The sequence below is a fragment of the Gymnodraco acuticeps genome, unplaced genomic scaffold (genome assembly GCF_902827175.1).
Source record: "Gymnodraco acuticeps unplaced genomic scaffold, fGymAcu1.1, whole genome shotgun sequence".
NCBI classification, from domain to species: domain Eukaryota; kingdom Metazoa; phylum Chordata; class Actinopteri; order Perciformes; family Bathydraconidae; genus Gymnodraco; species Gymnodraco acuticeps.
The window spans coordinates 1-17500 of NW_022990433.1; the positions used below are offsets into that span (position 1 = coordinate 1).

Consider the following 17500-nt stretch of genomic DNA (forward strand, 5'->3'; position numbering starts at 1 on the left):
TTTTCCGAATGCCAGGAAGGATTCTTGCCTCGCTTCTGAAGCAAGTGACTCGGAAGACATGTAACACCCAGTGTGAACAGACAGAGAGATCGAAATACCGTTTCCCACAATCCCGAGGAGTACAAAATACATATATATATATATATATATATATATATATATATATATATATACACAATCAACAGACTCAGGCTCTGTAAAGCGCCCCGATAAACATTCCTGTCATTTCGCAATCTACTTATTTATATAAATAGTTATGCAATAAACCGTATTTAATTTTGTCTTAATGTGCATTATTTCATTTCCTATTCTGTTCTTGTACATATCCCATATTCTATTGACATGTATATAGACTTTTTATTTAGTATTTTATTATATACGTTGCATTGTTGGAAGAGCTCAGGTCAGAAGAATCTCATTGCCATTTCTACTCTGTAGCTGCTGAGCATCTGACGATAAAACCTTTGAGAATCTTTTGTACATATGCACACATTCAGACATGAAGCACAACAATCAAGATATACAAAATGACCGTCAATATCAAAATGTACATTAGTGCAAGACTGGAGAGAGATGGAATTCTGTACCGGTCCATATCATTCAGGAAAAATCTACAGTTCAAAAGGTTGCTAAGAAATTACCTCAGTATTATAAAGTATAGCATTTGAGTTTTCACTTGAATGAAATTATGAGCTGTTTTAGTTTAGTTGTATGTATGTTTTGAGTGTGTGAGGACCCCAGGAAGAATAGCCAATGCTCATGCTAGTGCTAATGGGGACCCTAATAAAGAATAAGATGAAGGAAAGCATGGTGAGAGACTCAGGGTAACGTGAGATTTGCCCTCAAACAGAGCTGCTACTTTACAGCTTCCAAAACATAAACACATGCCGTCCATCTGTTCCTCCGTGGCATCGCGAGGATAATCCTGACATCCCCACTGATTTATGTTTGAATGTGTCATGGATGAAATGTAACATATTGAGTATGCATGTTCCATAAAAGGCTTCGAGGATAAACTGACTCCAGATCAGAGGACAGAGGATAGAGCTACCTGTTGTGTGCTGTTGAAGCCGCTCGAGTTCGTCAGAGAGTTGTTTCCGGGGTACAAGCCGGACGTGGTTGTGAAGGTGCCACCTTAAAGGGAAAATAACACCTTAGAGTTATTTATGTGCAGCTGCAAAGATAAGTGCATCAACAGAAGACTTTAAGAGACTTTTTGGGGTAATTTACAGTTCGATAAAGACATTTTTCAAGCAAAAAGTAGCAACATTTTTTTGTTTTTTGCCTCACAAATATTGAAATATCCGGCTTTTCTTTATTTTAATTCATATAAAAGTGAATATTTGTGAGTTTTAGGCAAACACAACAAGAAATAGGTTTGGAAAAATGTGGTTATTGACCTTTTTTCACAATTTTCTGATGTTTTAAAGACCCAACAATTACATTGCATGTACAGACAAATAACCTCCTATTTGTTACTATTTAAAGTAATTTTCTTTCATGCAAGAAATGCGTTTAAATGACATTTTCAGCCTCTCAAATAAGAAGATATCCTTTAATAGTCATGTAGTAATCAATATGTTTGGGTTTTTCAAAGACAAAACATAAATTGATAAGAAAATAATCAATTGGACAATGGAGTTATAATCATTAAAGCAATTTCTCACAAAAAAGCCTCTCGAATGGAGAATTCATTCGTATTATTTTAAGGCACATATATTCTGGTTTTGGTCCAAAAAGCAAACATCACAGACAAACCTTGCACTTTAAGAGACTCAGGCGGACATTTTTCACTATTTTCTAACATTTTAAAGACCAAGAATCCCCGGCAGACAAACTGAAAATGCAAATAATACATTTTTGCATCCCTAAATTTGCATTGACTGTATTTGATCCAACAAAACTGAAATGGCGCATTGTTATCGTCTCTCTCTCAGAGGTGATGAACAGCCTGAGGGAGATGATCCTATCTCTTCTGCTTATCACTGATTGGATCAGAGCTGATGAATGACAGCTCAATGGGAGGAAGACATGAGACTTTTGTGTGTGTGTGTGTGTGTGTGTGTCGCAGTCACTGAGCAGATCCCCATGCATATGTATGCTCCTCTCTTCACTTCCCCAAGGTGCTTCTGGGTAATGAAATCATTCAAAAGGGACTGATAGCATCTAATGGGTTAATAATATACATGACATGAGTTATAATGGGGGGAAGGAGGAATAAATAAAGGTTTATCTCGTCTTAAATGAGATGATAGGACTTCTGTTTCTGATGTTACGTAAAGCGTCTTTGAGCACTAGGAAAAGCACTATATCAATTAAATGTAATGTTATTATTATTTAAGAGGAGCTCACAGACTGCTGGGGTTTAAAGGTGACTTTAAATGAAATACATTTATTTTGCATAAATCATTTTATGTGATATATTTCTATTGCACTAAATTATTTTTACAAAATAAAATCTTTTCATCTAAAAAAATCGCATTCAAAAATGTTATCGTCAAAAAGAGTAAAAATAAATCTATATATTTAAGTCCAAATAAACTGTCATTCATTTTGAATATCTGATAGATTTCTATTGCATTAAAACGTTTTAATTTGACAAAATAAAACCATCGTAAAAGATTGCATTCAAAAATCTTAGTGTCAGAAATAATAACAATTATTTCTATTTATTTACGTCCAAATAAACTGTCATTCATTTTGACATGGTTGTTTGTATTTAAGTTGTTTACAAGCCCTAAAAAAGCATTTTAAATATTAAATCTTGGACTGGACAAACATTGTATGATAACACTTAATTATCCCTTAAAATAAAATGTAAGCAGGTTTATTTTTGAGTTGAACTTGTCCTTTCTGCAGCCGTTAATACATTGATAACAAGCGTTTAATCACAAAGTGCTCAGAGATTGATCAGCAGGGAGCGCTTGATTCGATGCGTTAGATTAAGCGCTCTCCATGCAAAGTATAAATAATGCATCCTCTCAAGTGAAGGCCAACACTCTGGAGTATGTCTGCAGCTGTGTGCATCATTCTGCACGCTAAGGACATGACAAATACCCACATATATAAAACTATAACAAGTAACAGCTTTGTGCAAATGTTGTGGTTGTAATAGAGGTTTTTAAATCGTCCCAAAATGCATCAAAATGTCACAACCGGTCTTCCAAAGTCAACAACTCCTCTCTTTCGCTCTGTCCACTCAGAGACAGATCACTCCCCTTGCTCCCGTAGCCGGAGATAAATGCAGTGTTTCTAAACGGAGGCGTAATTACACCTTTCATCCTCCGGTCATCAGGAGGGCCTCCCACAGCGTGACAAATGTGAAGCAGCTCTCGGAGCGCAGGGGGAAGAGGAGGGGGCATGAAGGGTGGAGGAAAGCAGGAACAGCAGAAGACTTAGCGGCCAAAAAGGCGCCCGATATCACCGACGTCTACTCGGTGTTTCGTGCAGAGGCAGAAGAGAGGCGACACTAGAGAAACCTCCGTAGTTCACTCAGTGGTTCTGCAGTTTGAACTATTGCACTTAAAGGGCTCATAGCTGGATTCTTGCTTTGAGAGAAACCAACAAAGTCCCCAATATCACTGGCGTCTAGTGGGTTGGGGGGGTGCCTAAGTTGATTACATATGATCAAATGGAATAATTCAATGTATACGACAGTGCCGTAGCTGAGTGTGTTAGGTCTAAAGGTGTGTTTTGCTCCGCTCACCGGCCCCTCACAGCGGGCAGAGCTGCAGGAGCTGATCTCTCTCTCTCTCTCTCTCTCTCTCTCTCTCTCTCTCTCTCTCTCTCTCTCTCTCTCTCTCTCTCGCGTCCGGTTAGACTTCACTCGCGTTTATGTCCAAATCCATCAGAAAACCAAGTTATGTTTTAAGCATGAAGGCTGTAGGTCTATAGCTGTCAACTGTTCAAACTGTGATCACCAGTTCAATACATTTGACAAATTCGACTTGGTTGCTATACTTATTTCAACATGTATTTTTTTATAGGATATGTACATTTCGGTTAATCGGTTAACCGTTTTTTTGGGGGTGGAATATTCGAATATACATTTGCTTTCAAATTCCCATCCCTACTAGAAACTAGAGAAAGCTCAGTAGTTCACTCAGTGTTTGTGCAGTTTTACACAAAGAGAGCAGATTTAAAGAGGACCTATCATGCAAAATGCACCTTTGTACGTCTTTTATGAACATGTGTCCCCGGTGCGTCACGGAACTCACCAGGTGTCAGGGAACTCACCAGGTGTCAGGGAACTCACCAGGAGTCAGAAAACACAACCCTCTCTCTTTTCCTCCGAACCCAAATCTCTAAAATCGGGGCTGCAACGGATCTGATTATTATTTGAATGTTTCTGACGTCAGAAACGGGGTGCCCCGCCTATATGGGCAACTCTCCACCTATCAGGGGAATGAGAGACCGCTCGAAAGCGCTGGAGACGCTGTAGTACATATGCCAGGCCTGTAGGTGGCGCTGTAACCTGCCACAAAAGCAGAATCAGCCCTTACAGAAACAGGGCTGGAATAGAGCAAATAGAGCGAAATGAGGCTAAAATGCAGGATCTGTTTGGTATTTTGAAAAAGAAACTTCACAGACATGTTTTATAGGTATGGTACAATGTTTCAAATATAGCATGATAGGTCCACTTTAAGTGAAGCTATTGGAGTAGCACTTATAGGGCCTATAGATAGCAAATGTTCCTAAAGGAAAACGTCATTTTACTTTCAATAGGGCCCGATATCACCGGCGTCTACTCAGTGTTTGTGCTGAGGGAAAAGAGTGTCCAGAAGTAGAGAAACCTCCGTAGTTCACTCCGTGTTACACAACGAGAGCAGATTTAAGTGAAGCTATTGCACGTATAGGGCCTATGTGTTCCTGCAGGATTATTGCAGAGAAGCGTCAGCTAAATAAAACGTGACTTTACTTTCAAAAGTCCCCAATCTCACTGGCGTCTGGAAACTAGAGAAACCTCCGTATTTCACTCACTGGTTCTGCAGCTCTACACGGAGCAGATTTAAGTGAGCTTCAATCAGCTCATAGAAAGGAAAAGTTCCTGCAGGATTCTTGCGTTGAGTTTATTTCTTAAAGCCTTTTCAAGTATCAAGAATAATTTACCTACATTTGATTGCTTTTGTTGACTTAACTGATAAGGTAATACACCTCTAGTGCCTTGTACGTGGCCCTCGGCTAAACACGTTTGGACCCCCCTGAGCTACACTACATAAACGCATTATTATTACTTGTATTATAGCAGAAGGGGGAGAGAGAAAAGGGGGTTTGCATGTTTTCTCTCCCTCCCCCTCCCTCAGACACTCCCCTCCTCCTCTTTGCCTTCTGGCTCCACAATTGGAAGTCCCTTTGCTCCCCCCCCCCCCCTCGCCATGGGCTATGTCTATCATCAGAGCTCAATATTTGAAGCAGAAGTCAGTATGCCCCACTTGGGGAAAGGCTATCAGGTCCAGATGGGGCTCTGCTTTTCAGTCTCTTCAGATGTGTAGTTAGGAAGATCATTTGTTTATATATCATCTGTAAGTCAATAATATTTGTGTTTATCAGCTTAAGTTTGTGCAGTATCATAATTCTCTTGTTTCATTTCATTATTATTTATATCGACTAGTGTTATTGATCTCTTGGTGACATGTACAAGTCAACTCGTCTCATTTAGAGTTAGAAAATACGGCTTTTGGATCCGTAGTACTGCACTTAAGCACAACTTTAAGTACTTGTATTTCATTTGTATGCTACTTTATACATCTACTACACTTGAATTCAAAGGCAAATAGTGTCGATTGAGGTAAATGTATTGTTGTAGGGTAAAAAGATAACACTTTATTGATGTCTTGGTCGAATTCCCCGGTTACTTAGCGGTATAGAAAGATAAAAAAGGTTCCTCCTTTCCAAGCTAATGCATAAAAGTGGTGAACACTTGAATGCATCAATGAATTATCATCTCATATTATAGCTTATATTATTCTGAAACGGGCCAATCTGCAGAATGAGTACTTCTAACTTTGTACTTTAGGTATATTTGAATGCTAATACTTTTTTACTTTGCTCAAGTAACAGGAAAAGGGAAATACAAGTAGCTCAAATCTTACTAAAGTAGGATACTATGTAAGTTATATTTATGCGAAAACTCTATTTCTTTGACTTAGGAGAAGTGATATCTGACATGCAGGACTTCTGCTTCACCAGAGTAAACTGTGTTATGAGAATTTCTACGTGAGGTTAGGATCATTGTGTATTTTCAAATGCTAACAGAACAATTAAACACAAGAACCTTAAATCTTACTTAAGTGTACTTGAGTGAATGATCCTAAAGCCTCAGATGCATATTAATAATATAATAATAGATTTAATTTGTTAGCGCTTTTACAGGTGCTCAAAGACGCTTTACAGATATAGTGAAGATAAAATAAAATAAAGGAACAACAAATAAATATATAGTTAAAGTTAAATAATATTAAGTACTTTTCTTTTTTTTAATATTAAGTACTTTTAAGTTATATTTATGCAACAACTATATTTCTTTGACTTAGGAGAAGTGATATATGACATGCAGGACTTCTGCTTGCACCAGAATACTACTTCTACGTGAGGTTATAACTTCCTTAAAGCTTCCTTCCTAATATGCATGAAATGCCACCCTGCTTTTCGCCTTGGTGGCACGACCTCAGCCCCCCCACAGCGCTCCATGTCCCGGTGAAACATGAAAGCTGGGAGCAAAACACACGAATGTCATGACAGCTGGACACAGAAAGCCTCTCAGGATCACAGACAGGAGATCAATAGTTCTGCTGACGCTCAGTTAGAGACTCATAGTGCTCAATCTGTCATTTCCCACGCAGGCCTGCCAGTTACAGCCAGACAGACGGAGCGTAATGTTGCAGATGAATGAGCACATAATACTGTCATCGTGAGTTTAACCACTGCAGCTTAAACACTCTGCCATACTTTCTCCTCTTCCTCTTCCTCTTCCTCTCCGTCTGCATGCCCTGCACTCAGACTGTGTTTGGAGGCGTGGAAAAGAGGCTTCTCAGTGCCTATAAAACACTTATTAATGCCTTATTCTACAAGTACTGATAGTTCAACATTTTCCCTCAACAACCCTCTAATGAGTGCTTGTTTATTGTACGTAAGGAAGTTGTTGTACATGAGTGGGGCTTAATATGCTTAATATGCAGCCGCAGCGCCACAAGAACAGTCTCCCATAATGACACAAATGTGATCAAGACAAGACATGAAACTACAAGTGTTAACTGTGTCAAAATAACTTAAAATCAGGTATTTCTAACTCAGAATATGTTCACTAATAAGCTGGTAGTTTGGCTCTAATACGCATGTTAGTTAACAACTAGTTGATGGTGAATATGTGCACCTTAATCTAAAGTGTTAATTGCAGCCACAGACTGACGGAGCGTAATGTTGGAGATGAATGAGCACATAATACTGTCATCGTGAGTTTAACCACTGCAGCTTAAACACCATACTTTCTCCCTCTCCTCTTCCTCTCCTCTCCTCTTCTCTTCCTCTTCCTCTTCCTCTCCCTCTTCCTCTCCCTCTTCCTCTCCCTCTCCTCTTCCTCTCCTCTCCCTCTCCTCTCCTCTTCTCTCCTCTTCCTCTCCTCTTCCTCTTCTCTTCCTCTCCTCTCCTCTCCCTCTCCCTCTCCCTCTCCCTCTCCCTCTCCTCTCCCTCTCCTCTCCCTCTCCTCTCCTCTCCATCGTTCTCTCCCTCTCCCTCTCCCTCTTCCTCTCCCTCTTCCTCTCCTCTTCCTCTCCCTCTTCCTCTTCCCTCTCCTCTTCCCTCTTCTCTTCCTCTCCGTCTCCCTCTCTTCTCCTCTCATCCTCTGCCCGCTCTCTCCCTCCTCCTCTCGCTCTCCCTCATCCTCTCGTCCTCTCCCTCCTTCCGTCTCACTCTATCCTCTTCCCTCTCCTCTCCCTCATTCCTCTCCTCGCACCTCTCCTCTCCCTCTCCCTCTCCCTCTCCCTCCCTCTTCCTCTTCTCTTCCTCTCCGTCTCCCTCTCTTCTCCCCTCTCCCGTCTAGTCCTCTCCCTCTCCTCCCTCTCTCCTCTCCTCTTCCCTCTCCTCTTCCTCGTTCCTCTTCCCTCTCTTCTCTCCTCCCTCGCCTCTCTCCTCTCCCTCTCCTCCCCTCGTTCCCTCGCTCTTCTCCTCTATCCTCTCTCTTCTCCCTCCTCTTCTCTCTCCCTCTTCTCCCTCTCCCTCTCCCTTCTCCTCACTCTCCTCGCCTATTCTCTCCTCTCCTCTCTTCTCCCTCTCATCTTCCCTTCTCTCTCCTCCCTCTCTCCTCTCCCTCTCCTCCCCTCTCCTCTCTCTCCCTCTCCTCTCCCTCTCCTCTCCCTCTCCATGCCCTACACTCAGACTGTATTTGGATAAGAGGCGTGGAAAAGAGGCTTCGCTGTGCAACACATCTGCTGCTGAGTTGCAGGTATTTACTGGGAGACACTCTCAACAACATGAAGAGGAATCACACTTTACTACGGGAGAAAGACTCTAGAGTAGAAACACTGCACTGCCTTTAAGGAGAAGGCAAAACTCGTCTGAATCGCTCTCGAGGCCATAAGTCACAGCGCTCTCAGCTCTTAAACAAATACTAATATGATCACAGGGAGAGGAAAACAAAGACAGACGGAGAGGAGGACATGGCTGCTGAGTGCCGGACATTTTTCTCTCTGTGTTGATTTATTTAAGCGGAGAAAGGAGGGAGGCTGACATAACGACCAAAGCCATGTTTTGGGGGTGAGTGAGAGGGCTGCGCATGCTACTAAATCAGAGACAGAGCGCTTTACACTCATGTTTTGGAGAAAGAGAACAATAAACCTTATTTGGATGGGCTAAGCAGAGGAGAAATGGAAATGAGACAACATTACAAGATGATCAAAGTCCTAAGTTATGTCTATACATGTCCAAAGATATACACTCTAATCTTTGCAGCTTTCACATCTCACACTGCTTCTTGATACCATACATCCAAAGGGAAGATGCACAGAGAGGACTAAGGATTCAGATGGATGTTTTTGGAGAATCTAGACAAAATCTGCTTTGTGTTAAACCTGTCATGATGCCGTTCCCCAATGTTCGCTGTACACATGATACAACTGTACGATTGGACAAAAACACATCTCAAAAGGGTGGAAACTCTATAACATGTCAGAAAATCCAAGGAAAGTCTCTAAATGTCTAAAGATATTGACTTGATATGATTTAAAACTGAGAACACCAGGAACTCCCCATGTTTCAGGGTTTGGAAACAGCACTTTGACACCATGCGACCGTCCACAGCACAGAGAGAAATAAGCAGTGTGTCTCAAGATGTGTTTGGTCGATAACAGATCAGATACAAGTGGAACACGTCCATCCTAGATTGTCAAAGTCCTAAGTTGTGAAAATAAATGTCCAAAGATATTGACTATTATGATGATTAATGATTACAAATGGAGCAAACCAGGAACTCCCCATGTTTCAGAGAAAGAAACAGCCTTTTCTGACATGTTGAGGCCTTGAACGTTGCATTTTGACACCAAGCATTCGTCCACAGTGAATATGCACAGAGAGAAATAAGGAATCAGACACAATGCATTAATACCCAGTTATCTAAAGATGTTTTTGGTCTATACAAGATCAGATACAAGTGGAACATGTCCATCCTAGATTGTCAAAGTCCTAAGTTGTGTCTCTAAATGTCCAAACGTATTGAAAAGCCAGGAAATCCCCATGTTTCAGAGAAAGAAACAGCCTTTTCTGACATGTTGAGGCCTTGAACGTTGCATTTTGACACCATGCTTTCGTCCACAGTGAGAAAGCACGTAGAGAAATGCAGAATGTGTCCTCACCCTGCATCTGGTAGCTGTACGGCGCCTGTCCGGTCTGCGGCGTGGTGAACCCCGAGCTGTACCCCAGGAACCCCGTCTGTCCTGGAGACTGAGACTGACTCAGACCCCCCTCTGTCTTTATGCCTGCAAACAAGGGTCCTCAACATGTTAGTGACACCTCATCGGTTTCATGCACAACAACAGTCAACACACAGCTGGTCTGTTAGCTTATACCATACGAGAAGATACGATAATACTTTAAAGGTCAGATCAGTCACTTCATTCAACGCAAACATCGTATTTTATCTCACGGAAAAGCAAGGCCCTCTCTGGTGTTAAAACTGTTATTCTTGTGCCTATTTAACTTATGGGTAGAGCACACTAAAGGAGAACAATCCTGAATTGAACGGTCAAATACAAAATATATATTATTATAATTAGCTGTAAGAATAAGAGCACTCATTCAACGCAAAGAGTTGCACACTTAACTTGAAATACCCAAAGTCTCTGCACCGAAACCAGTGGATTAGACATTATTATAGATAGACCGTTCTTATCTTAAGAGTTGCACACTTAATCCAAAATACACAAAGTCACTATATCAAGACATGACAAACAAACAACATTGAACATAACAACACAATCGCTCAAAGACCCTTCATTTGAACTGATACTAAACCCAAGAACAATTTTAAGTACTTGTATTTCCTTTCTATACTTTATACATATATTACACTTAAATTCAAAGGAAAATATTGTAGACTGAGTACAAACAATATCATTGTGTATTGTTATAGGATAAAAAGATGAAACTTTATTGATGTCTTGTTCACCAGATACGTAACAGCATAAAAAAGAAAATACAAGAAACGCAAATCTTACTTAAGTGTAGTACTTGAGATCCTAAAACCTCAGATGAAGAGAGATATTATGCATATTAAGTACTTTCCCTACTTGAAGTTATATTATGCAATAACTTTACTCACAGATGATCTGATGTCTCCGCTTGTTTGGAAGTGTCTTTCTGTCTCATTGCTAAACCAAACAGCGGGTGACTGTGGTTGTTTGATATATCTAGTATTAGATCATGTACTGCAGGTGTGAGAAGATGCAGCAGTAATGAAACATACTGCGTGTGTTTGTGGGGGGAACCAACCTCTGCTTACATTCAATCAGTCACGATGCAGTTCGGACTCCGCTCAAATAAACACCGTGAATTCCTGCACATATTGGAGAGTCTTTCGGGGTCAAAACACTGCAAAGACTTTGGACAAATAAAGCCCGCAGAGAGCCGTGTACTCTGCGTTCACTCTGCCAGGGGAAGATGTTTTGTTTGCAGATTTCTATCTAGAATCTACGAGAAGAAGAGCTTGACAAGCAGATTCTGTTTTATTCGAGAACATGCAGGGCCTAAACAAAACCTCAGCAGCTCTGAAGGAAGTCCTTCAGAGATATCTAGATGTAGAGGAGGTTTGGGAGAAATTAAAAGTGGAGTATAAATACTTTGTTACTGCACTTAAGTACATTTTTCTGGTATCAGTACTTTACTCCACTACTTATTTTTCTGACGACTTTTTACTTTCTACTTCTTACATGTTGAACTCAAATACCTGTACTTTCTACTTCTTACATGTTGAACTCAAATACCTGTACTTTCTACTTCTTACATGTTGAACACAAACACCTGTACTTTCTACTTCTTACATGTTGAACTCAAATACCTGTACTTTCTACTTCTTACATGTTGAACTCAAATACCTGTACTTTCTACTTCTTACATGTTGAACACAAATACCTGTACTTTCTACTTCTTACATGTTGAACTCAAATACCTGTACTTTCTACTTCTTACATGTTGAACTCAAATACCTGTACTTTCTACTTCTCACATGTTGAACACAAATACCTGTACTTTCTACTTCTTACATGTTGAACTCAAATACCTGTACTTTCTACTTCTCACATGTTGAACACAAATACCTGTACTTTCTACTTCTTACATGTTGAACACTAATACCTGTACTTTCTACTTCTTACATGTTGAACCCAGATACCTGTACTTTCTACTTCTTACATGTTGAACTCAAATACCTGTACTTTCTACTTCTTACATGTTGAACCCAAATACCTGTACTTTCTACTTCTTACATGTTGAACACAAATACCTGTACTTTCTACTTCTCACATGTTGAACACAAATACCTGTACTTTCTACTTCTTACATGTTGAACCCAAATACCTGTACTTTCTACTTCTCACATGTTGAACACAAATACCTGTACTTTCTACTTCTTACATGTTGAACTCAAATACCTGTACTTTCTACTTCTCACATGTTGAACACAAATACCTGTACTTTCTACTTCTCACATGTTGAACACAAATACCTGTACTTTCTACTTCTTACATGTTGAACACAAATACCTGTACTTTCTACTTCTCACATGTTGAACACAAATACCTGTACTTTCTACTTCTTACATGTTGAACTCAAATACCTGTACTTTCTACTTCTTACATGTTGAACACAAATACCTGTACTTTCTACTTCTTACATGTTGAACACAAATACCTGTACTTTCTACTTCTCACATGTTGAACACAAATACCTGTACTTTCTACTTCTTACATGTTGAACACAAATACCTGTACTTTCTACTTCTTACATGTTGAACCCAAATACCTGTACTTTCTACTTCTTACATGTTGAACCCAAATACCTGTACTTTCTACTTCTTACATGTTGAACACAAATACCTGTACTTTCTACTTCTTACATGTTGAACTCAAATACCTGTACTTTCTACTTCTTACATGTTGAACACAAATACCTGTACTTTCTACTTCTTACATGTTGAACTCAAATACCTGTACTTTCTACTTCTTATATGTTGAACACAAATACCTGTACTTTCTACTTCTTACATGTTGAACTCAAATACCTGTACTTTCTACTTCTCACATGTTGAACACAAATACCTGTACTTTCTACTTCTTACATGTTGAACTCAAATACCTGTACTTTCTACTTCTTACATGTTGAACTCAAATACCTGTACTTTCTACTTCTCTCATGTTGAACTCAAATACCTGTACTTTCTACTTCTTACATGTTGAACCCAAATACCTGTACTTTCTACTTCTTACATGTTGAACACAAATACCTGTACTTTCTACTTCTCTCATGTTGAACACAAATACCTGTACTTTCTACTTCTTACATGTTGAACACAAATACCTGTACTTTCTACTTCTCTCATGTTGAACACAAATACCTGTACTTTCTACTTCTCACATGTTGAACTCAAATACCTGTACTTTCTACTTCTTACATGTTGAACTCAAAAACCTGTACTTTCTACTTCTTACATGTTGAACTCAAATACCTGTACTTTCTACTTCTTACATGTTGAACACAAATACCTGTACTTTCTACTTCTTCACATGTTGAACTCAAATACCTGTACTTTCTACTTCTTACATGTTGAACACAAATACCTGTACTTTCTACTTCTCACATGTTTGAACTCAAATACCTGTACTTTCTACTTCTTACATGTTGAACACAAATACCTGTACTTTCTACTTCTCACATGTTGAACTCAAATACCTGTACTTTCTACTTCTTACATGTTGAACTCAAATACCTGTACTTTCTACTTCTTACATGTTGAACTCAAATACCTGTACTTTCTACTTCTTACATGTTGAACTCAAATACCTGTACTTTCTACTTCTTACATGTTGAACTCAAATACCTGTACTTTCTACTTCTTACATGTTGAACCCAAATACCTGTACTTTTCTACTTCTTACATGTTGAACCCAATACATGTACTTTCTACTTCTTACATGTTGAACACAAATACCTGTACTTTCTACTTCTTACATGTTGAACCCAAATACCTGTACTTTCTACTTCTTACATGTTGAACTCAAATACCTGTACTTTCTACTTCTTACATGTTGAACTCAAATACCTGTACTTTCTACTTCTTACATGTTGAACTCAAATACCTGTACTTTCTACTTCTTACATGTTGAATTCAAATACCTGTACTTTCTACTTCTTACATGTTGAACTCAAATACCTGTACTTTCTACTTCTCTCATGTTGAACTCAAATACCTGTACTTCTCTTCTTACATGTTGTTGAACCCATAAAATCTTCTTACATGTTGAACACAAATGACATGTACTTATCTACTTCTTACATGTTGAACACAAATACCTGTACTTTCTATACTCTCTACATGTTGAACCACAATACCTGTACTTTCTACTTCTCATCATGTTGAACACAAATACCTGTACTTTCTACTTCTTCACATGTTGAACACAAATACCTGTACTTTCTACTTCTTACATGTTGAACTCAAATACCTGTACTTTCTACTTCTCACATGTTGAACATCAAATACCTGTACTTTCTACTTCTTACAATGTTGAACTCAAATACCTGTACGTTCTACTTCTTACATGTTGAACCCAAATACCTGTACTTTCTACTTCTTACATGTTGAACTCAAATACCTGTACTTTCTACTTCTTACATGTTGAACCCAAATACCTGTACTTTCTACTTCTTACATGTTGAACTCAAATACCTGTACTTTCGACTTCTTACATGTTGAACACCAAATACCTGTACTTTCTACTTCTTACATGTTGAACCCAAATACCTGAACTTTCTACTTCTTACATGTGAACTCAAATACCTGTACTTTCTACTTCTTACATGTTGAACTCAAATACCTGTACTTTCTACTTCTTACATGTTGAACTCAAATACCTGTACTTTCTACTTCTTACATGTTGAACTCAAATACCTGTACTTTCTACTTCTTACATGTTGAACTCAAATACCTGTACTTTCTACTTCTTACATGTTGAACCCAAATACCTGTACTTTCTACTTCTTACATGTTGAACTCAAATACCTGTACTTTCTACTTCTTACATGTTGAACTCAAATACCTGTACTTTCTACTTCTTACATGTTGAACTCAAATACCTGTACTTTCTACTTCTTCCATGTTTGAACACAAATACCTGTACTTTCTACTTCTTACATGTTGAACTCAAATACCTGTACTTTCTACTTCTCTCATGTTGAACTCAAATACCTGTACTTTTTACTTCTTACATGTTGAACTCAAATACCTGTACTTTCTACTTCTTACATGTTGAACTCAAATACCTGTACTTTCTACTTCTTACATGTTGAACTCAAATACCTGTACTTTCTACTTCCTACATGTTGAACCCAAATACCTGTACTTTCTACTTCTAACATGTTGAACTCAAATACCTGTACTTTCTACTTCTTACATGTTGAACCCAAATACCTGTACTTTCTACTTCTTACATGTTGAACTCAAATACCTGTACTTTCTACTTCTTACATGTTGAACTCAAATACCTGTACTTTCTACTTCTTACATGTTGAACTCAAATACCTGTACTTTCTACTTCTTACATGTTGAACTCAAATACCTGTACTTTCTACTTCTTACATGTTGAACTCAAATACCTGTACTTTCTACTTCCTACATGTTGAACCCAAATACCTGTACTTTCTACTTCTCACATGTTGAACTCAAATACTTGTACTTTCTACTTCTCTCATTTCCCAAACAGCTGGTTCCTTTAGTCTGAATGTGTGTTTGATGCGTGATCATTATTCTTTAGAGTCATTGCGTGCCTATTGATTTGAACACGATCCGTGTATCCATCATTTCCTGGTCTTCTCTAAAGAAGAGGGACCAATGGAAACGTTGTCATGTTGCCGTTGTTCAGCATGGAAACATTCATTAGCTAACAATTACATTATTGTTCTATTAATATAAAGGGAGGTCAGGTACTCTTTAAAGCAGCTGCTAGTTATGGGTACTTTCTACTGAAGTACATTTCAAAGCCTCTTTACTTCTACTTGAGTAAAGAAGTTTAATCAGTACTTCTACTTTCACCAGAGTATTTTAAACACGAGTATCTGAACTTCTCCTCGAGGAAAGGATGTGTGTTTCTTACCATAAGCAGGGATGCCATAAGGCTGTCCGGGCTGAGGATAGCTAGCATACGCCGCGGCCTGCTGCATTCCTGTGGTGTACTGCGTCTGCCCGTAAGCTGCCATATTTTGGGATGAAGGGGTGGGAAGAATATGCGGATATGTTCTGCTATTTGAGAAAAAGAAACACAAACACGTTAAAGTCAGAAAACCCCAAACTGCGAGCCGACACATTCCCCCCTGATTGTGCTACTTCATTTTCAGCACAGATTGCATCGCTCAGCTCAGGTTTAAAGAACAATAAATGGCACTAGATATTAATTACAACAGATTTGAGAGAAGCTGCAGACATCCAGACAAACAAAGCCCCCCCCCAGATCAGCAGAAGGATCTAATTAAAGATCCGAATGAAGTCGGACGCTGCTTGTTTTCTTAAAGAGAGTCGAAGAAGCCTTACTTGGAGGGGTAAATCTGCGGAGAGAACTGGTGAGTTTGTCTTGGGCTGAAGCCACTGCTTCCAATGGCTGAGGAGAGAGGAAAGAGAGACGCACATATTCAAACGTTAGGAAATGAGGTAAATATTATCTCTCGCCAACAGAAGGTAATCACGCCGCTTCGCTTTATTTATTGAGCTAACCCTTCCTGAGGTTGGAGAAATAATGAAGTCAAATAATCAGGTAGAAACGTCAGCGTTGTGTTTCGTGTATCTATGACGACGGCTGCTGTAAACACAAACAGGACGTCCCAGCCACAGGAAGTGACATCACTGATTGGAGTTATTAACGAGTGCTTCTGCGTAATCTGTCCCTCGTTAAGGTTCAGTTTTGGATCCGCAGAATTATTCATACAATAAAGTCATTTTTTTCATATCTTACAGCGAGTTTTATTCCAATTATACATGACTTCTAATAATTAAACGAAGTCCCTAATCACTAAATATCATTGTAATTAATTATTACATATTAGTTCTAAATTAGTGATTTGGAAAAATACTAATGTCCCAGTTAAAATAACCCAATTTGGCAAATTCAGTTTTAATAAATGAAGTAAAATAGATTGATTACATGCGTCCTGATTTAAAGTTACACACTATTACACTCACATTTCCTCATGTGTGTCTGCAGATGTGTGTGTGTGTGTGTGTGTGTGTGTGTGCAGATGTGTGTGTGTCTGCAGATGTGTGTGTGGTGTGTGTGTGCAGATGTGTGTGTGTCTGCAGATGTGTGTGTGTGTGTGTGTGTGTGTGTGTGTGTGTGTGTGGTGTGTGTGTGTGTGTGTGTGTGCAGATGTGTGTGTGTCTGCAGATGTGTGTGTGGTGTGTGTGTGCAGATGTGTGTGTGTGTGCAGATGTGTGTGTGGTGTGTGTGTGTGTGTGTGTGTGTGTGTGTGTGTGTGTGCTATGTTTTCAATTTCATTTTAACAATATGCAAATTAACTCTTACTTTACAAACATATTAATATTGAGTTGTATTTCTTAGACTACTTTAATTACCAAACTAAAATGGTTTCAAGAAGAATTAGCTTATTGTTCTATAATAGATGCTCCTTGTTGGTTTTCCTTATTTATTAAACATGCAGGTAGAACGAGAGTAAAGTGAAATCTCAGAGATTTATTTTCAGTTTCAAGATTCACAAAAAGCAACGTTGGGGAAAAATGTATAACCTCTAA

The 17500-nt window shown here is 38.9% G+C and overlaps 1 protein-coding gene across 1 annotated transcript in view; it reads right to left on the bottom strand.

The window, feature by feature from the left end:
• Positions 1–1051: 1051 nt before the first annotated feature.
• Positions 1052–17500, bottom strand: part of LOC117551973 (eyes absent homolog 1-like) — a gene marked incomplete at its 3' end in the record, with an annotated part of 17986 nt that continues 1537 nt past the window's right edge. Inside the window, 4 exon segments of the mRNA XM_034225079.1 lie at positions 1052–1134; positions 9846–9968; positions 15855–16000; positions 16289–16355. Of these exon segments, the coding sequence (XP_034080970.1) occupies positions 1052–1134; positions 9846–9968; positions 15855–16000; positions 16289–16355 (419 nt within the window).